The following is a 22,417-nucleotide window of genomic DNA, read 5'->3' as shown; positions in this document are numbered from 1 at the left end:
GTCATGTCAGTGGTGTGTGTGTTGCTGCGAATGTCATCTGTTGACTCCACTCCACCCCAAACGTGCTATCATGCCCTCTTCCTCTTATCAAGGTCCTATTTGAAAGAATTGATGTGGATCTTGTTAGGCCATGAGACAGGTCAGCTTGAGAATATCACTTCATATTAGTTCTTGTGGACTATGCAACATTATATATATATATATATATATATATATATATATATATATATATATATATATATATATATATATATATATATATATACCAATGTGTCTTTGTGAACAATCTCCGTGAAGAACATGGCTGAGACACTGTTTCAAGTAATCTCCTGAGTTGGGATCCCGTAAGAGATCCTAACTGATCAACACATATACATATACACTACATGAACTTTACAAATTATTGGGAATTAAACCAATGTGAAGCAGCCTATATTGTCCTCAAACTGACGGGTTTGTGGAGCAGAACATGATTCATAAGTTTGTGCATGAAGATATCCGAAATTGAAATAAATGGTTGGAAGTTCTATTATTTGCAGTCTGGGAGGTACCACAGGCCTACACTGGGTCTTCCCCTTTTGAATTATTATACAGGCAGAAGCCCCAGAGTGTGTTGGGTACAATTAAGGAAAGCTGGAAGGACTGTCCAATGCCCAGTAAACATGAGGTTCAGTACATCCTGGATCTGCAAGCAAAGCTTTTACACATTGGGTCACTTATCTCAGGAGAATTTGCTCCAGGCTGAGGAGAGGCTCTATAATAGGCTCTCTCAATGTAGACAAATGGAGACAAAGTGTTCATACTGCTTCCCACCTATAGCTTGAAATTTCTCACCAAGTGGCAAGGTCCATTTGAGGTCACATGGCTAGTGGGAGAAGTCAACTGTGAGGTTTTGTAAAGTGATGGGGGAATACATGACAGATACACTGTACCACCTCAACCTCCTTAAACAAATTGCTTTGGCAGTGGTGGTGACAGGGAGAGAGTTGGGACTGGAGTGACCAAAAACAGCTCATTTTACACCCAAGGGGGCAGAGGTTGCCAAGTTGCAATCCAAATTTTCTGAGGCCCTGATACAGCAGCCCTTGGATCAGAGACATTTAAGGGCTTTGCTCAAGGGCCAACAGTTGCACCTTGGCAGTGCTGGGGCTTGAACCCACAACCTTCTGATCAGTAACCTAGACAAAGCAACATGTTGTACCTTGGCAACCACCTGGAACACTATGCAACACTATAGCAACACTATAGAAACATTATAGCAACAACCACCTGGAAAACCAGAGCAACACACTAACAACCACCTAGGATACCACTGCAACCATTTTCCTTATTTAATCTTTATTTTAAACTTAATTTCTTTATTGTCTTTATCTCACTTGGCAGAAGTGGTTATAAATAAGTAGTTGACTGATCTACAGTTTACAACTCCAGATCTGAGTCCCATTGAGAATCTGTAGCACTGTTGCAGTCAATAAACAACATTCAGCCAACTGGACGAACCTGGCAAATCTGCCAGGAAGAATGGGAAAAAAATCTCTCCCAACAGTTGTTTTGGAAAGCTGTTTTAGCAGCAAAAGGTAGTTCTACCAAGTTCAAATCTGAAGAGGTTTAATACTTATTCAAGCAGCATTTTTCAGTTCTAATTTTTTTAATAGATCTAACAAATAATTAATGTTGACACTGAGAACTTACTCTCCTTCATTTACTTTAAGAGAATATTGGTTTGCATTGATTGAAATCACCTGACTCTAATTTCACCTTCAATTTAAATTACTAATCCTAGAGGTTCACATACTTTTGCCACTCAAAGATATGTAATATTGTATCATTTCCCTCAATAAATAAATGACAAAGTATAATATTTGTGTTGTCTCATTTGTTTAATTGGGTTCTCTTTATCTACTTTTAGGACTTGTGTGAAAATCTGATGAGGTTTTATATCATATTTATGCAGATATATAGAAAATTCTAAACTGTTAACAAATTTTCAAGCACCACTGCATATCTGTGAGCGGCCAGGATAACCAAATGGGGACCAAACATGCAATGGTCGACACGAAGGGATGGCAATATTTGGGCAGGAATACAATTAAACAATGTAAACAAAAGCCACAGTGACCAAATATATAAAAGTTATACGGAATCATATAGAATAAACAGGCAGTTCGGCAGACGACCCAACTATGCCTAGGTGTGTGTGTGTCACACAGAATAATATAAGGCTGCTATTTCCTCTCCTTATGAAAATCACCCCATGATTTGCCATGAAATTAAGTATTAAAATGATACTACACATAGCATAAGAACACACAGGTTAGACATACATAAGATGTGGGAACTTCAGTCTCTCTAACCCGTATTCTTGACTGCATTGTTGTGACAAGTCAGCACCAGAAACAAACTACCCACGTTACCCACCATATGGAGGTTGGTCATCATTGGATGTAATTAAGTCACCAGGCATATATGGATGACGCTGTATATCATCACACACTGATGCTTAATTCATTTTATGAAAAATCAAAAAGAAGCATGTTTGAAGCATGCATATGTACACAAAATTACATCTTTATATCGCATGTATAGACATTTCATCCTTACAAATAGCAAAAAGACCCTCCATAAACCAACAGCATGTTACATTAAGGTTAGTCATCTTATTGGCATTCTTAAGGGTGAAGTGCAAAAATAAATATAGATAAATGTATATAAAAATATGTGTAGGAAGAAAGAAGGAAATAAATACAGCAGTATTTTTATTTAATTTTAACATTTCTGGCCCACTTGATTTAAGATTGTTTAGTAAGAATGAAAAAAGAAGGTCCCTTATGGGCCTCCATTTCCTGCTAGGGACCACCAGTGTGCACTGTTTACTAGTGCTCTGAGCAATTTATTTTTCAATACACGGTAAAAACTTGATTCATAAAACTTTATTTCTCCATCAGTTCTTGTAAATATAAACTGAAATATAAACTAAAATTCCCTATCTTAAGACTGTTTCCTCAGACATGCAGCACGTTCATGAAGCTAGTTGCCTCGCAAATAAAATAGAAATATTTTTGACATCACTAAAGCTTGAATAAGATTAGAATTCTATGATAAAGTGAATGCCCTCATATAAGGTGATTATAATTTTTTTACTTTCCCAAGTTTTCAATGTTCAACATTAGATTCCTCCCCTTTAGAAAAGCTGTAAAAATGCTGAGCCAGAATGAAGGATGTGACACATGTACCGTTCACAGCCTACACATCCCACAGTCAACAACTTACTTCTTACCTAGTAAGTGCATATAAATTTCTCCATGAACATTAACTTTGGTGACCTCTGAGCATCAGACTGGAAGAGTGGTAGAAATAAGAAAAATAAAGTAAATTGAGAGAACATTGAGAAGAAATAGTAAGAAATTAAATGGACTTCTGTCCCATAACAAATGAGTGTTGCTTTATTTCTACAACGAAGATAAAAATAAAAAGTAGCGAAGTAACTAGAATCGCTTCATCTGTCGTCTTTCCTGTCGTTTCTGCTTCTTTTCATTAACCTCCTCTGCAGGTGCAGAAGACTCAGCAGAAAACCAGGGACCTAGAAAGTTTGTCCACAATAACTGCACAGCTCGAGCAGGTGCCTGAATAAAGAGAAAATGAGAAAAGCCAGTGAGAAAAGGAAAATTATTCTGTGCTTCACATGGAACTATGAACCGCCAAATATGGGTCTTACCAAAAGCCACAGGTACCAGAAATAGAAGGAGAGGGTGCTGAGGACCTGAACTATAGCTGTCAGCAGGATAACATCTTTAAGATGTCTGCAAGGAAATACAAACACATTTTTACAGACGATTACACATTATGGACATTAGCATGTGTTTGTGTGTGTGAAATCTATATAAACAGTGGCCCCAAAAGGTATTTGGACACGGAAAGGAAAGTGAGGAAGAACTGAAAGTTTTGTTGGTTGAAACTTGAGGTAACATTTCATAACTACTGTTAGAAAACTTGGTTGACTGCATGCCAGACGTCAAACTAATTACTAAAACACTGTAACTGGGCTGTAATTAAGCCTCCATTGAGTGTCTAAATACCTTTGGTTTCATTTTGAACAGTATATCTATCTATTTATTTATTTATTTATTTTTAATTTAACAATCAAATAATCTGTTTTTCTGGGAAATCTTGCACTTGAAGTGTACATGTGTGATCTTTCTTTAAAATAAATGCCACTTGGTTTGTCATGTTTTCTACTGCAGTGAGATCCATACATTTGTAAGTGTGGCTTAAGTGTCCTAATACTTTTAGGCCACGGTGACTGGATTTTTAAAAAACTGTTTCTCTTTTGCATGTATCTCAAACACAGGTAAAGTTATAGTATTTTTAATTTGGGTACCCCAAAAAGTCAAAAGGGAGAAAATAGCATTTACAGTGAGGGGAAAAAAGTATTTGATCCCCTGCTGATTTTGTACGTTTGCCCACTGACAAAGAAATGATCAGTCTATAATTTTAATGGTAGATTTATTTGAACAGTGAGAGACAGAATAACAACAAGAAAATCCAGAAAAACGCATGTCAAAACTGTTATAAATTGATTTGCATTTTAATGAGGGAAATAAGTATTTGACCCCCTCTCAATCAGAAAGATTTCTGGCTCCCAGGTGTCTTTTATACAGGTAACGAGCTGAGATTAGGAGCACACTCTTAAAGGGAGTGCTCCTAATCTCAGCTTGTTACATGTATAAAAGACACCTGTCCACAGAAGCAATCAATCAATCAGATTCCAAACTCTCCACCATGGCCAAGACCAAAGAGCTCTCCAAGGATGTCAGGGACAAGATTGTAGACCTACACAAGTCTGGAATGGGCTACAAGACCATTGCCAAGCAGCTTGATAAGAAGGTGACAACAGTTGGTGCGATTATTCGCAAATGGAAGAAACACAAAAGAACTGTCAATCTCCCTCGGCCTGGGGCTCCATGCAAGATCTCACCTCGTGGAGTTGCAATGATCATGAGAACAGTGAGGAATCAGCCCAGAACTACACGGGAGGATCTTGTCAATGATCTCAAGGCAGCTGGGACCATAGTCACCAAGAAAACAATTGGTAACACACTGCGCCGTGAAGGACTGAAATCCTGCAGCGCCCGCAAGGTCCGCTGCTCAAGAAAGCACATATACATGCCCGTCTGAAGTTTGCCAGTGAACATCTGAATGATTCAGAGGACAACTGGGTGAAAGTGTTGTGGTCAGATGAGACCAAAATGGAGCTCTTTGGCATCAACTCAACTCGCCGTGTTTGGAGGAGGAGGAATGCTGCCTATGACCCCAGGAACACCATCCCCACCGTCAAACATGGAGGTGGAAACATTATGCTTTGGGTGTGTTTTTCTGCTAAGGGGACAGGACAACTTCACCGCATCAAAGGGACGATGGACGGGGCCATGTACCGTCAAATCTTGGGTGAGAACCTCCTTCCCTCAGCCAGGGCATTGAAAATGGGTCGTGGATGGGTATTCCAGCATGACAATGACCCAAAACACACGGCCAAGGCAACAAAGGAGTGGCTCAAGAAGAAGCACATTAAGGTCCTGGAGTGGCCTAGCCAGTCTCCAGACCTTAATCCCATACAAAATCTGTGGAGGGAGCTGAAGGTTCGAGTTGCCAAATGTCAGCCTCGAAACCTTAATGACTTGGAGAAGATCTGCAAAGAGGAGTGGGACAAAATCCCTCCTGAGATGTGTGCAAACCTGGTGGCCAACTACAAGAAACGTCTGACCTCTGTGATTGCCAACAAGGGTTTTGCCACCAAGTACTAAGTCATGTTTTTCAGAGGGGTCAAATACTTATTTCCCTCCTTAAAATGCAAATCAATTTATAACATTTTTGACATGCGTTTTTCTGGATTTTCTTGTTGTTATTCTGTCTCTCACTGTTCAAATAAATCTACCATTAAAATTATAGACTGATCATTTCTTTGTCAGTGGGCAAACGTACAAAATCAGCAGGGGATCAAATACTTTTTTCCCCTCACTGTAGACTCCACTGTAATGCAGCATCACAGACATTATGATTACTATCTGAACTGATTGGGCTTATGTATATTTTGATATGGCAGGTAGTGATTGAGGATGTGAACCACCCTTTCTCAGATGATACATTTCAAAACATGGTTAAAAACAAGTAAAAATTCAATACAACTGAATTCAGTATTGAACTAAATAATTATTTAATTAAATGTAACAAAGGTTTTTGGTCTTTTGGTCTATTTATGACTCCGTAGGGAACAATTTCTTCACTGTCATTATTTTGTCTGAGAATCAGCACTACATTATTTCTCTCCCTAAATCTTTGTTTTTCATAGAAGAGATGCAGGTTTCACTGAAATGCTGTGGACCGTTCACTGTGCATCTAGGTTCCAGCGTAGCTATTCCGTATGTACCAGTTGAAGCTGGATGTGACGATGGAAAGAGCTGTGCCATTTCAAACACCTTCTGACATTATGAAAAGCTGTGTCAAGAAATGCTGCTGAGGATCATCCCACATGGATAGCCTAAAGCTTGCAATGAAAACTACTTTTGTTTAACAGCTGAACATCCTGGCTTCATGAATTAATTAAATTGTTTTAATTAATGGCATTTTTTTTCCAGATCAAGTAGAGGAAACAATTATGGAATCATCAACAAAATCACAATTAGTATGTTGTTGCTCCTCCTCTGGCTTTTATAACAGCCTGAATTTTTTTGATCCATGGTCTTCACTAATGAAAAACAATATCTCCATCAGGCTGGTTCCAACTTTCTCAATTAGTGTTTGACAAAGCTTTGCAGGATTGAGCCTTGTCATGGACCAATTTTAAAAATTTCCACCATAATTCTCAATCCGGACTGTTTGCTGGCCATGTCATTGAGTTGATAAAGCTTTTCTTCAGGAAAGGCATAACACTCTTAATGAGATGCTTTATAATCCTGAAAAATGACTTCTCATTCTATCGACAGAAAATAGGTTTGGTGGTGATGAAAAGTGTCCAAAATTTTAACGTGCATTGACTGTTGAGGTCTCCTCTGGTCCTTTACCTGACATGCAACTCCATATCATAAATGAGTGGGGAAATTTGATTGTTTTCTTCAGGCGGTCATCTTTATATGTTTCATTAGAATGACACCACACAAAAGTTCCAGCATCATCTCCTTGGGCAATGCAGATTCGTGATTCATCACCGAATATCACTTTCATCCGATCCTCCACACTCCATGACTGCTTCTCTTTAGTAACCTTGTTTATTTCTGTTTAGGTGTTAGTGCTGGTTTTTGTTTGGCTTTTCTATACGTAAACCCAGTTTCATTCAGCCGATTTCTTACAGTTCTGTCACAAACATTGACTCCTGTTTCCACCCATTTGTTTTGATGTGCATTTTAAATTTTCACGGCACATTACTTTGAGTTTTCTACCCTGACGCTTGCTGTCCTCCTTGGTCAACCCGTACGTTTTCCTTTTATAACCTTCCCATTTTGTTTATAATTGGATGAAATTTTAAACACAGCTGACTGGGAACAACCAAAATCTTTTGATTTCCTTCGTGAAGGAGTTTTATGATCCTTTCCACTGTTTCAGTTGACAACTCTCTTGGCGAGGCCATGTTTCCTTTCAAAAAGTCCAAGCTTAAGGTCGGTAAGCACTCTCTTTTAACTGCAGACTAATTTACATTTTTAGACTTGTGCTGGTATTTGTTTTAGAAATGCAAATTACAAGGTGATGCCATCATTTTTTCCTCAACATTGAGTCATTCCATTTTTTCTTCTACTTGATCTGGAAATAAATATGTCATTAAAATAATCTCATTGAACTTGTTTGAGGTATGCTTCAGGAAGTCAGCTATTTACACAAAAATTGTTTTGTGTCATATCTGTGATTTGTTTATTTGCTACAAAGTAAAAAAAAAAAAACAAAAAAAAAAAAACAGGTGAACATCCTCTAAGAGTGGTGATTCCATCATTTTTGCCAGGGTTGTAAGTCACATTTATTATTACTACAGACTGAAAGCTTAAAAACTCTAATGAAATCAAATATGACTGATGGTTATACTGAGGATCCTTTCAACACATGTACTGTTTGACATTATAGCATACAGATGAGCAAAGATGTTTTATAATCACACTATCCGGTGTCAGGCAGAAGAGGATGAGTCTGGTTCTTTCCAGGTTTCTGCCTCATGTCGTCTCAGGGATTTTTTCCTTGCCACCTTCCCCTCTGGCTTGCTCATTAGGGATCTAAATCCATATCCAGATTTTTGTAAAGCTTCTTTGTGACAATGTCCATTATTATAAGTGCTATATAAATACAACTGAATTGAATTAAAATGCAAAATCACCTTTCCCACTGGACTGGTAAGTCCATGGAATATGTTACTCACATAAAATGTTCAGATGTTACAGTGGTCCTAAATAAAAAAATCTGGAATTAAATAAATAAATAAATTTAAGGCACCCTTATCCAGAGCAACTTACATTTATCTCATTTATACAACTGAGCCATTAGGGGCCTTGCTCAAGGGCCCAGCAGTGGCAGGTTAGCAGTGCTGGGATCTGAACTCACAACCTTCCAATCAATAGTCCAATGTCTTAACCACTGAACTACCACTGCAGTCAAGTCTTGGGGTTGCAGAAAATTCATCATGTGCATTTAGGGTCATTTGGAAACCCCTACATTAACCCATCCTTCCCTCGTAGGTGTAGAGCATGGTTTGTGGTGCTGCCAGTGTGTTTTATGGCAGGTTTTGCATATAGTGGTGCTTTTATCAAGCTTTCCTGCTGAGCTTTTATTGAATCCAAAGTAATTTCAAAAGTTTTGATTTGAGACCTAAGATTCTCTCGCTCACTTTTCCTCTCTCTCTCTCTCTCTCTCTTTCACTCTGGGGAGCGTGCATCAAATGTCATGTGCATGGATTTTTGACAGCAGTCTTGGTTTTTAATGATTTTCCTTTTACAATCTGAACCAGATTCAGGCTTGTAAACCCAACTGACTGTATAAGAGATCAATGTTTTCCAATTCCAAACATTTTCCCCTAGTGACTATTCAACTATTTGATCAAAAGCCTTACATTCACTGGAAAGCCACCACATTTAATTATTTATACACACACACACACACACACACACACACACACACACACACACAGAGAGAGAGAGAGAGCTCTGAAAAAAATTAAGAGACCACTGCAAAATTATTAGTTTCTCTGGTTTTACTATTTATAGGTATGTGTTTGGGTGGGATAACCCTGATTTTCAATCAGAGCTTTCACTTGTCTTGGCATGCTCTCCAGCAGTCTTTCAAATTGCTGTTGGGTGACTTTATGCCACTCCTCGCACAAAAATTCAAGCAGCTCAGCTTAGTTTGATGGCTTGTGACCATCCATCTTCCTCTTGATCACATTCCAGAGGTTTTCAATGGGGTTCAGGTCTGGGCTGACCATGACAAGGTCTTGATCTGATGTTCCTACATCTACACCTTGATTGACATGGCTGTGTGGCATGGAGCATTGTCCCGCTGGAAAAACCAATCCTCAGAGTTGGGGAACATTGTCAGAGCAGAAGGAAACAAGTTTTCTAACAGGACAACCTTGTACGGGCTTGATTCATGCGTCCTTCACAAAAACAAATCTGCCCGATTCCAGCCTTGCTGACACCCCCAGATCATCACCAATCCTACACCAAATGTCTCAGTGGGTGCGAGACATTGTGGCTTATAGGCCTCTCCAGGTCTCCGTCTAACCATTAGACCACCAGGTGTTGAGCAAAGCTGAAAATTGGACTCATCAGAGAACATGACCTTACTCCAGTTCTCCACGGTCCAATCCTTATAGTCTTTTGCAAACCTCAGCCTGGCTCTTATATGCTTGTCATTTTTTTCTAGCTTTGCACGACTTCAGCCCTGCCCCTGGAAGCCTGTTTTGAACCTTCCTCACCATGCACTTCACCCCAGCTGCCATTTGCCCTTCTTTTTGTAAGTCACTTGATGTCATCCTATGGTTGTTGAGTGATACTCAAATGAGCTGGTGGTCATCCCTTTCAGTGGGGAGTCGTTCTCACCCTCTGCCAGTCTGTAGCTTTGCTGTCCCTGATGTCTGCTGCTTGACTTTGTTCTTATGAACTGCCTTTGAAATCTTAAGGATGGAAGCAACCAAACGTTCGCTGTATCCCTCTGCCAGTAAAGCCAGAACTGAACACTTCTTTTCCTCACTCAAAACTTTCCTCTTCATCTCTTTTGGCATGGTAAATAATAATTTTATGATTCCAATTACTTCTGAGGTACTACCATTGTCTTTGCCATACAGCTGGTTCAGGTGATCACCTAATCAGTACCTCATTCAGGTGGTGTGCCTGTGTTGGAGTTCAACAGACAGAATGGAATGATGGTCATACATGTAGAGATGCTGATTTAAGAAAAAATTGCAATAGTCTCTTAATTTTTTTCCCCACAGCTGTATATGTTATGTGTATAACATACACTTCACAATAATGTAACAAATGCTTGCCCAGCTGGACAAACAATGTAAAATGTTGCTGCTTTGATTTGATATTGTTGCTCAGATCTCCAGAACGTCTCGGGTCGCATGCAAACCTGCTATTACTATCAGTCTCGGGTGATATAGCTGCTTTAAACTAAAGTGGCAACACTGTGGCTAAATGAAGCTGAAGCTTTAATAACCCACACCTACGGTTGTTCAAGTTTTGTGCCTGCATCCCATTTCAAATATTAGGAGCAGGGAGAAAAGCTCTACACTTGTTTCCTTGGAGGTCAAGCAGGAAGCAGCGTCAAGCAGGAAGCAGCGTCCTTCGAGCTGACGCTATTATATTAATTCTTCTAATCTCTATACTTTAAAATTATTTACCTTATGTTATACAAATATAACTGACACTACTTTAGATAAAACAATCGTAACATTGTGCTGTCGCTAAATTTGATCTGTTCTTACAAACATCCGCGACTAGCTTGTAGCCCGCTAGCATCACCTACCGCTAGCCTTGTTTACATTTCACATTTCTCATTTATCGCTGTTTTGTTTAAAAAGCAAATATGTCTGCTGTTTCTCCAGTTTTGAGTGCAGATGAGGACTCGCTCGAGCTTCACATGGTGCTGATGGAACTGGAGGATGTGGAGAAGCAGATCCGCGGCCTACTCAACAAGCAGGCCCAGCTGCTGGAGCGACGAACGGCGCTGGAAACATCTTGTGCCTCTGTCTACACATCCAAGGTAAGCACACAGCATGGTATTTCCACTCCCAGCCCCTCTATGCCATGTGTTTTTCTGTGCAGGGACCGTGCACCTAGGACTTTCCCAGCCGAGGTCTCCGTCATGCCAGCGCCGACACACCACGGACCTTGGGTGAACCAGCGGCGGAAGGCGCGGGCTGGACCCCAGGCAAGGACCTCTCCAGCTCCGGTGTTCGAGATTCCAACCAGGAACCGCTTCGCCCCTCTCCGTCAGACTAGATCTAACGCTGTGAACGTCAGGGACTCCATTGTGCGGAACGTTCGCGCCGCTTCATCTAAAGGTAAGGTGCGCACACACTGTTTTTCTGGTGCTCGTGTCCTTGATGTCGCTGCACAGGTATCCGGGATCCTGAAGAAGGACGAGCGCATTGAAGCGGTTGTGCTGCACGCGGGGACAAACGACATCAGGCTGCAGCAGACGGAGGTTCTGAAGAGGGACTTCTCCAGCCTGATAGAGACGGTACAAGGCAGATCACCCACCGCGAAGATCATAGTCTCTGGACCTCTTCCCACATACAGATGTGGAGCCGAAAAAGTTCAGTAGACTTCTAGCTTTAAATGATTGGTTAGTTTCTTGGTGTAATGAACAGAATCTGGTGTTTGTTAATAACTGGAATCTGTTCTGGGGGTGTCCCAGGTTGTTTCGTCCTGATGGCCTGCACCCCAGCAGCCTCGGAGCGGAACTGCTGTCTGACAACATCTCCAAGGCGCTACACACCAAGTGACTGCCAATAACAGTTGACAGTAACAACGTTCATAATCAATGTTCAATTAATAGTCCAGCACCTGTAATACATACTATAGAGACTGTGTCCGTTCCCCGAGCTATAAAAATACAGAGAAAATCTCGGAAAGTCTGTATTCGTAACCTAATTAACATAAAATTAGATCATACTGAATGCACATCTAGCACCTTTAATCTGAAGCTAGGACTATTAAAAATTAGATCTCTTGCGTCTAAGGCTCTTATTGTTAACGAAATCATTACTGATCAGGAATGTAATTTAATGTGTTTAACGGAAACTTGGATTAAACCGAACGAGTACATAACTTTATCCAGGAGGACTGGCTTCATTTAATGCTATGTACATCAGCCTCGTTCAACTGGTAGAGGAGGAGATGTTGGTCTCATCCACAGTCAAAATCTAGGCGTCACACAAAAACCTAGTCATAAATTCAACTCTTTTGAAATTCTTTATACCAGTATAACTTATGTAGCCACAAAAAATAAGTTAATTCCTCTAATTATTATTTACAGACCCACAGGGCCATATACTGAATTTCTCAGTGAATTTGCAGACTTTGTCTCAAACCTGGTTGTGTCTGTAGATAAAGCATTAATCGTCAGTGATTTTAATATTCATTTTGATAACCCGGAAGACCCTCTGAGAATAGCAGTTGTGTCCATCTTAGATGCAGTAGGGATTAATCAGAACGTAATCGGACCTACTCATAATGGTGGTCACACTATTGATCTGATACTAACATACAGATTAAGTATAGAAAATATTGTAATTTTTCTGCAGTCTGAAGTTGTCTCAGACCATTATCTTATCTCGTTCATAATACATATTGATCATAATATTTCCACCTCGCCTCGCTACTACGTAAAACGTACTTTCACATCAGCTACTGCACAGAGCTTCATAAATAACCTCCCAGAGACATCAATTAGATTTGGATCACCGTCAGATCTGATAGAACTCGATCAGGTAACTGAAAGCTTAGAGTCAACACTCCGCTACATGCTAGATAGAGTGGCTCCACTCAAAAGAAAAATAATTAGAAAGAAAAAACTAGCACCTTGGTATAACAATCAAACGTGTACCTTAAAACAGACAACTCGACAATTAGAACGTAAATGGCGTCAAACCAAACTGGTGATATTCCAAACAGCATGGAAGGAGAGCCTCCTGAAATATAGAAAATCTCTTAGCGATGCTAGAAAAATCTATTTCTCCACCTTAATAGGAGATAACAAAAACAATTCTAGATTTCTATTCAACACAGTAGCAAAATTAACTAGGAATAAAACCACTACAGAGAGAAACACTCAATCACAATCATTACATAGAAGTGAAGATTTCATGGAATTTTTCATTGGTAAGATTGAAAATATTAGATGTGAAATTCAGGCTATTAAATTAAAACCAGACAGTATTATAACTAACCCATTAGATGATAATATGGCAATATCAGATCAATATTTAGAGTGTTTTACTCCCCTTAGAGAGACTGAACTAGCTTCATTGATCTCTTCAGCCAATTCATCAACTTGCATACTAGATCCTGTACCTACATGTTTGTTTAAACAGATTTGTCCAGGAGTAACTGAACCACTTTTAAATATAATCAATTCTTCCCTAAACACTGGCTATGTACCTAAATCACTTAAATTAGCAGTTATTAAACCCCTCTTAAAAAAACCTGACCTTGACCCCTCTCAACTGACCAGCTACACACCAATATCAAATCTCCCCTTCATCTCTAAGATCTTAGAAAAGGTTGTAGCAAAGCAGTTATGCTTGTACTTACAAAGGAATAACATTCATGAAATGTATCAGTCAGGATTTAGACTTCATCATAGCACAGAGACAGCGTTAGTTAAAGTAGTAAGTGACCTGCTACTGGCCTCTGATCAGGGTTGTGTCTCACTGCTTGTGTTACTCGACCTTAGTGCAGCATTTGATACCATAGATCATACTATTCTCCTTGATAGATTAGAAAATGTTGTTGGCATTAAGGGAACAGTCCTCTCCTGGCTCAGGTCTTATCTGACCGAACGTAATCAGTTCGTAGATGTAAATGAAGACTTCTCCACGCACACCGAGGTTACCTTTGGAGTTCCACAGGGTTCTGTTTTAGGCCCACTGCTCTTTACTTTATATATGCTACCTCTAGGTCAAATTATTCGTAAACATGGAATTAGCTTCCACTGTTATGCTGATGATACACAGCTGTATGTTTCAGCGAAGCCAGAGGACAGACAGAAGCTTAGTAAGGTTGAGGATTGTGTAAAGGACATTAGACGTTGGATGTTAACTAACTTCCTTTTACTTAATTCTGATAAAACAGAAATACTTTTATTAGGATCTGTGTAGCTAGAAATAATCTTTCTGATCACATGGTTACTCTGGATCGACTTTGTTTCATCATGTGCAGCAGTAAAAGACCTTGGAGTGATTATTGACTCCAGCCTATCATTTGATGCTCATGTAGATAATATTACTAGAATAGCCTTCTTTCATCTCAGAAATATTTCTAAGATAAGAAATATATTGTCACTACATGATGCAGAAATACTAGTTCATGCATTCGTCACCTCTAGACTAGATTACTGTAATGCCTTACTGTCTGGATGTTCCAGTTCCATAAACAAACTCCAGTTAGTCCAGAATGCAGCTGCTAGAGTCCTAACTAGAACTAGAAGATACGACCATATCACCCCGATCTTATCAACACTGCATTGGCTCCCAGTGAAATCTCGCATTAATTATAAAATACTTTTATTAACTTATAAAGCACTAAACGGTCTCACACCACAGTATCTAATCGACCTTTTGGTTTTCTATGATCCGCCACGCCTACTTAGATCAAAAGATGCAGGCTATTTGACGGTATCTAGAATAGTGAAGACTACAGCAGGGGGAAGAGCTTTCTCTTATAGAGCCCCACAGTTATGGAACAGTCTTCCAATTAGTGTTCGGGACTCAGACACAGTCTCAGTGTTTAAGTCTATGCTTTAAACATATTTGTTTACTCAAGCCTACCCTGACTAGACTTTCTGTTATGCTAAGCACAGTCCTAATAATCTTTTCTCTCCCTCTCTCCTTCTGCCGAGCCAAACACAATTTTATGGAGATACTAGAGATCCTGATCCTTTCTGATCTCCGGACCTGCCTGATCCGTTTCGGATGTCCTGCCTCTGGATGGAGCTCTAATCTACTCCAATTCCAGACTGCTGGGACTACGTCTGCTTCTAAGGCCATACAGACTTCACATAAGTTAATAATGAACTTTTTCACAATATCTGTTGTTACCCAGATGAGGATGGGTTCCCTTCTGAGTCTGGTTCCTCTCAAGGTTTCTTCCTCTTAAAACGTCTTAGGGAGTTTTTCCTTGCCACCGTCGCCACTCAGTGGCTTGCTCAGTTGGGATAAATTCGCACCTTTAATATCTGTATACCGTGTTGATATTTCTGTAAAGCTGCTTTGAGACAATGTCTATTGTAAAAAGCGCTATACAAATAAAATTGAATACACTCTAACACAGCTAAATCAGTCACTTGCAGGCCTACTGACCCATGTGTTTTGCAAACACTGTCCGAAGATTAATGAGTCTAAAGAGTCAGAAGAGCATTCAGAAATATATGAAACATTTTACCGACAAATTAAGGAATTTGCCACTTTGTAACAAGAATTGCCCATTTCCCCCTAAACAATTTGAGTTTGTGCTACTGCTCATGTTAACTAGATTGGCACATGTACTGTCCCAAGTAGCATACTGGTGTACTAAATAGAAACTAGAATGCCTCCAAACATTACTTTAAACAGTGGAGTAGGCTACTACTACACCAACAAAACTACACTAAAGTAGGGAGGGAGATGCAGCTCACGGACCTCCTCTGAGGTGGTCTTGTGATGGGACCTGGGGCAGGTTGGCCCAGGTTTCCAACTGGGTTGCTCTCAACGGGATCATCTCTGTTGTGACAAATTTGCAAATTCCAACTCCTCAGTAACATTATTCCTGGCTCCAGAGTGCCTTAACATTTAACTTCTGAACTTACAGGTATACAACCTCAACACCCCACAGTCAAAAAGGTTGGCACATGGCATAAATAATCTGCTGAAACATCACTTTAAGATATACTGAGCACAGTCTTACCTGTACACCTACTCACTCATGCATTTATCTAAATCAGCCAATCATGTGGCAGCAGTGTAATGCATAAAATCATAAAGATAAAGATACAGACCAGCAGCTTCAGGTAATGTTCACATTAACCATCAGAATGGGGGAAATGTGATTTAGACAGTGATTCTGACTGTAGCATGAATGTTGGCTCCAGATTGTCTGGTTTGAGTATTTCTATAACTGCTGATATCCTTGGATTTTCACACACAACAGTCTCTAGAGTTCACACAGAATGGTACGAAAAACAAAAAACATCTTGTGGGCAGCGGGTCTGCTGACTGGAACACTTTGTTGATGAGTGAGGTCAATGGAGAATGTCCAGACTGGTTCAAGTCGACAAAGTCTACAGTAACTCAGATAACCATTCTGTACTACCAACTGTAGTAAGCAGGAAAGCGTCTCAGAATGCACAGCACATAGAACCTTGAGGCGGATGGGCTACAACAGCAGAAGACCACGTTGGTTTCCACTTGTCAGCCAAGAACAGATGAATTAGGCACCAACTGAATGAATCCATGGACCCAATCGTCCAGGCTGGTGCAGGTGACATAATGGTGTGAAGAATGTTTTCTTGGCACACTTTGGGCCTGTTAATACCAATCAATCAACACTTGAATGCCACAGCCTATTCATGTTTCATGAACATGACAATGAGTTCAGTGTTCTTCAGTGGCATTCCCAGTCACCAGATCTGAAACCAATACACCTTTGGGATGCGGTAAAACAGGAGATTCACCACATGAAAGTGCACCCGAAAAACTGCATCATGCAATCGTGCCAATATGGATCAGAATCTCAAAGGAATGTTTCCAACATCTGGTGGAATCCATGCCACAAAGAACTGAAGCTGTTTTCAGAGCAAAGGAAGGCCTTACCCAGTATTAGAATAGTTTGTACTAAAGTGCTCAATGTGGGAAAGATGTTTTTATCTCCAGTCCTACTCCCACATGTTAGCAGACTAATCAGTGTCAAGTCCTATCTGCAAGTGCAATACAGGTCTCAGTACTTTGGTTTTATTACCAACTTTACTCGCTTCTGGGATTGTTTTCAATGCCATCTATTCAAATAGACTGGGATCACATATGCTGTCAGAAAATTTTTTATTTTTATAGTACTCTGATCAGCCCACATGTGTCACTGTTTATACACGCAAACAAGCATACCTCTTTTCCAGTCACAGGCATATTCTTGCATGTTATCCTAGTTTTTCCAACAACACCTGCAAGCACAGAAGTTTCAGCTCACTCAGTTATACTAAAGCAGGTGTCTGTCTGGGGAAATTGCATGCTAACTGTCCTAATCGCATTGAGGATAAGCAACAGAAGGAAAAGTATAAGAAGAGCCTTTAGATATGAAAGTAATGATGGTGCTCATGTCAAAAAAAAAGTGTACACATTAAGCCATCAGCTTAATTGTTCAGTCCACACCTGTGACCGCAAACCATACTGTTTACAAATGGTTTCACATATTGACATTTGTAAACAATATGGTTGCCACATACCAGTCAGTCTTTGAGGGTCAGAGCTTAGTTTAATCAAACTGTTGTAACTCAGGACTGGTTGACTGGATTCGCACGAAACTTGAATGGCAGGTTCAGGACGATTCTGAGGATTATTATTGAGCCGACATCACAAACAGTGAACAGTAGGTGCATCTAGTAATTTATGCACTCTCACTCAAATTGGCCACTGGGAACACTGTTCATGTTTTTGCACTAAATACCAGCACATATCTTGTAAAATAAGGCATACAGTGAATATTCTACTGATTATTTGGCTGAAACCATCAAGTGTGCCTTTATGACCATTCAGCTTTGGCCCATCACATTTACAATACTTTGCATAATATGCTAAATCTACTTTTGTGAACTAGTCTAAGGATTTTTGCCCTATCTTCACAAAATTAGTGTCACATTACTCAGCAGAATCTAAAGCTCAGAAACATGAAAATTTTAAACAATATGGCCTTCCACTTGCCAATCATTTCTAGCAAGATGGAGTTTAATGTACTCACAGCTTTGAATCAACAATGTGTTAAGATAAGATAATAAGATAAGATAATACTTTATTAATCCCCAGACAGAGAAATTTGGGTGGTGCTGTGTTTGATACAAGTCAGACCCACATCTAAAAACAATTTAGAGATATCTAGTTGATAGTAGACTTGGCTTCTTATAGCCTGAAATGCACATTTTATCTGTTTGTTTATCATCTGTCTGCATTGAGGTGGCAACTCTGCCCTCTGTACCCCCATGCATCACTGCATGCTTTTACGTATGTGTACATCGTATTCCTTTGATAGCAAAGACACAAAAACTGTGATTTTTTTCAGGCTTAATTTTAAGTGCTTGTGTTTCAAGGCGATGGTCTACGAGATACTAAGGAACCCTGCCTCTGATGCTTGTACTCAAGAAAAATCTGGCAACCTCAGAGGCATGAACCACACACAGGTTAGCTGCATCTAGATTTGAATAGTGCACCAAGACAACTGACTTATACACAGGCGTAACCAGACCATGAACACATGACACTTTACACTTAAGTGAATATTCATGGTCTGGTTCATGGTCTGGTTATGCCTGTGCATAAGTCAGTTGTCTTGGTCGTTTAGACATCTCTAGCTCATAGTGTTAATCCTCCACTATAAATATTTGTTACTGTTGGCATTCTGCAATTAAAAAAATAGCAAACAATGGCAAAAGTATGATTGACATTTCGTGTTTTGATGTAGAATCATTCAATCACAGTGCATTTCTAGTTACAGGAGTACTTTTTTTTTTTTACTCACTCCGCCATGCCCTGCTCCATGTTGAGATCTATTCCTCCATCCAATAAAGAGCCATTCTCAGCAAATGCTGGTTTGGCCATTGTTGCCATGGACCTATAGCTGCCAACATACACCACCAGTGCAAACAACAAGGGGAACTGGAATAAAAACACATCAACATGTGATTTATTTATTAAGAAAAAAACAAAACAAAGAGTTAGGGGAACATACTGGATACAGGTCTGGACTGAACTCTGAAGAAAGATAGATCTCTAGGATCAGGACAATTACTGTTTCGGTAGCCAAAATAAAGTAGTTTAACACTTCTCATGGAAAGTATTTTGTTGTTACAAAATTCTATGGTGCTAGGAACTAATTAATAATAGTCACAACTTTATCATTACCAGTAAAAAATAAGACAAAATCCGGTGTGTACTTACCCAGGTCCAAAAGGAGGTGTCACAGAAAATTAGATTTATAGTTGTGTACACAGTCTGAAGTATGGGGGGAAAAATGAAAATTGTGAGGCAAAGCTAATTTGAAGATTAAGGTAACAAAGTCAAAAGCACATCTTACATTGGCTCCTATAATGACCCTGGTGTAGAATTTCAGAGTAGCCTTGTTCTCCTCATGGATTTGCTTCTTGCCTTTGGTTCCAACCTTTCCTTTAGGCTGCAGAGTAACAATAAACACACAGAAGCAAATCACTACATTTATGTTTATGCGACTCACATTTCTCCGTTGACAAGATGAGAATGACCTTCATAATAATGGTTTGTAGGGAAACCAGATAAGGCAACAATGAGATCTATTTAAATGTTCTATAGGAAATCTTTATTCATAAATAGGATGGTATTTAAAACATGCTGGTTGGTGCTAGGCTTTTTGAATTTAATTCAATTTTATTTACATAGAACTTTTAACAATGGGCAATGTCACAAAGCAGTTTTACACAAAACCTGGATATCAAATTTACATTTAAACAAACCAGAGGTGAAGGTGGCAGGGAAAAACTCCCCGCGGCCTATTTTCAGAAACCGTCACTCTTGTGATAGCTAGTGTTAGCTAAGCTTAAGTTCTCATGTTAATGGGCCAAGTCATCATTCGAAACCCTTTGTGCAATTACATTGGCACAGCTGAAAATTGTCCTTTTTAAAGAAGAAGTAAAACTGGGCTTCATTGGGCTACTTAAGTATCTGGAGCATCAACATTTATGATTTGATTTTGGTCTCAAAACTGCCCAAAATTAAGAGCTTTCTTCAGAATCTCCCCAGTCTTCTTGTTGTTTTGAGAAATGAGGATATTCCACATGAGAAACTGTGAAGAAATTGAAGATATCTTACAAAAGGTGTGTAATACCTCCTTCACAGAACAGTACATCCTCTAACCAGGATATAAAGGGAAGGGGGAGGCTGTTTGGGAGGATTAATACATCACAGTCTCTAGTTTGAGAAACAGATGCCCCATAGGTCCTTAGCTAGCAGCTTTATTAAACTTTATTAAATAGTACCCACAAAACACGTCTCATCTTTAATCGATGGGGGGTTGGGGAGGGTGTTATGGACAGGCAACTTTAAGTTTGAGGTGTTTGGATCACGGAGATTTGTCAGGTGCAGAATGTGCAGATGGAGGAGAAAACAGGATGGTCTGGTGTGATGGTCAGGGTAAAAAGAACCTTGAACAAGGAAGGTTATCACTCCATTTTGCAATGCCATGCCTTTACCCTGTGGACAGCACTTGATTGGAGCCAATCCTACAACATAGTAATGACCCAAAGTACTACTCCAAATGATGCAAAACCTATTTAGGGAAGAAGCAGTCAGCTTATCGGTCAGTGCAATCACTCAACCCTATTGAGCTGTAGTGGAAGCTGTTTGACTGGATGGTACAAAATAAGTTAAGTCCAAATGGTGGGAGATGCTTCAGGAAGCAGACCATGGAACCGTGGAGCTGGCTATGTGTACAGGGGCAGTGTTATGCTGGAACAGGTCTGAGCCTCTTAGTTACAGTGAATGGAGATTGTAATGCTACAGAGTGCAAAGACATTCTACACAGGTGTGTACTTCTAACTTTGTGGAACAGTTTGGGGAAGAACTACATATGGGTGTGATGATCAGGTGTCCACAGAGTAGCACATTCACCTACAGTACCGATATAACACCAGAGAAAAATGTTAAAAGATCTGCTTCTGTATAAACTTACAGCGAAGAAATGTTACAGTGAAGACTCATAAGATTTAAGATCATCTAAACTAGCCGTTACACACAGTGAGTTAGAAGACATGTGCACCTACCGCCATTTCATTCACTCCCTAGTTCCAGGGCTGCGGTTATTCTCGTGGAGAATATTCGTTGCTTTTGTGCATTTACGACTGACAAATACTAATAAAGTCAATATTTTACAACCTCAATGAGATCCTATAAAGTGGTACTTCATGCAAAAGTTACACATCAGCAAAAACAAAATGCTTTTCCGGCGCATGGATTCTACGTAAGCTGTTCCGCTGTAACAACGATAGTAGACGCTGTGAAAAGTTGACGTGTTCGTATTAAAATCGCATGCGCAGAGGTGTACGCATGCGCAACATAGTGCACGTACCCTCGCGCAATCTGGCGTAAAACGGTAATACTCTCGCTGTGAGATTTTCGAGAAAAAATAGAGATAAAGTCCAAATAAAGTTGTTTATATATATATATATATATATATATATATATATATATATATTAATATATATATATATATATATATATATATATATATATATATATATATATATTATCTGATATTGTGAGAAACAAAGTCGCAATATTTCAGGATCTTAAAATAAAATAAAGAAAAAATCCTCATGAATATTCTGAGAGATAAAAGAGTTTTGCAACATTTGTATAGATGCAGATCTGTTAACATTTAATCTCTGGTGTTTTCTGACTTGGTGAAATGGCTACTCTAAATTGCCTCTGTGTGTGTGTTTGTGTGTGTTTGTGTGTGTTTGTGTTTGTGTGTTGCCCTATGATGAAGTTTGAGTTATTGTACTTTGTACTGGCCGATCTCAAACCTGACCTTCACACTCATGTGTAGTTCTTCCCCAAACTGTTGCCACAAAGTTGTATATGATGTCTTTGTATGCTGTAGAATGAGATAAGATAAGATAAAATCAAACTTTATTGATCCCACACTGGGGAATTTCCCTCGTTACAGTAGCTCAATTACACACAAAAAAAACAGATAGGAAAGAATACACATTAAATAGGAGTAGAATTGAAAAAAATACCTGAATACCTTTGGTATGAACTGGATCACATCATCTCCAGAGTATCATGTGATATCCTTACCCAACATCACTGCCTAATCCCTGCTCTTGTGGCTGAATGATCACTAATCCCCACAGCCACGCTCCAAAATCTAGTGGAAAGCCTTCCCAGAAGAATAGAGGTTATTAAAACAGCAAAGAGGGGAATAACTCCATATTATAGACCGTACAT

At 39.5% G+C, this 22,417-nt stretch overlaps 1 protein-coding gene across 1 annotated transcript; it reads right to left on the bottom strand.

Annotated features, from left to right (window-relative positions):
* Nucleotides 1-2,550: 2,550 nt before the first annotated feature.
* tmem208 (transmembrane protein 208) lies at nt 2,551-21,435 on the bottom strand. Its single transcript, XM_053634880.1, has 6 exons — nt 21,229-21,435; nt 19,512-19,607; nt 19,376-19,429; nt 18,957-19,093; nt 3,716-3,800; nt 2,551-3,623 (listed from the first exon to the last, which is right to left on the bottom strand). The coding sequence occupies exons 1-6, from the start codon at nt 21,232-21,234 to the stop codon at nt 3,486-3,488; spliced, it is 516 nt and encodes a 171-aa protein (XP_053490855.1). The 5' UTR covers nt 21,235-21,435; the 3' UTR covers nt 2,551-3,485.
* Nucleotides 21,436-22,417: the final 982 nt, after the last annotated feature.

This window comes from Ictalurus furcatus, chromosome 10 (assembly GCF_023375685.1).
Source record: "Ictalurus furcatus strain D&B chromosome 10, Billie_1.0, whole genome shotgun sequence".
NCBI lineage: Eukaryota > Metazoa > Chordata > Actinopteri > Siluriformes > Ictaluridae > Ictalurus > Ictalurus furcatus.
The sequence above is the reverse complement of the archived record's forward strand: the minus strand, read 5'-3'. Positions and strand labels throughout refer to the sequence as shown.

Excerpts from the sequence above, each read along its gene's own strand:
- tmem208 (XM_053634880.1), bottom strand. Across the intron at positions 19,430-19,511 it reads GGGTCATTATAGGAGCCAAT|ACTGTGTACACAACTATAAA; the intron begins GTAAGATGTGCT and ends CCCATACTTCAG. Across the intron at positions 19,094-19,375 it reads ACACCTCCTTTTGGACCTGG|TTCCCCTTGTTGTTTGCACT; the intron begins GTAAGTACACAC and ends TTTTTATTCCAG.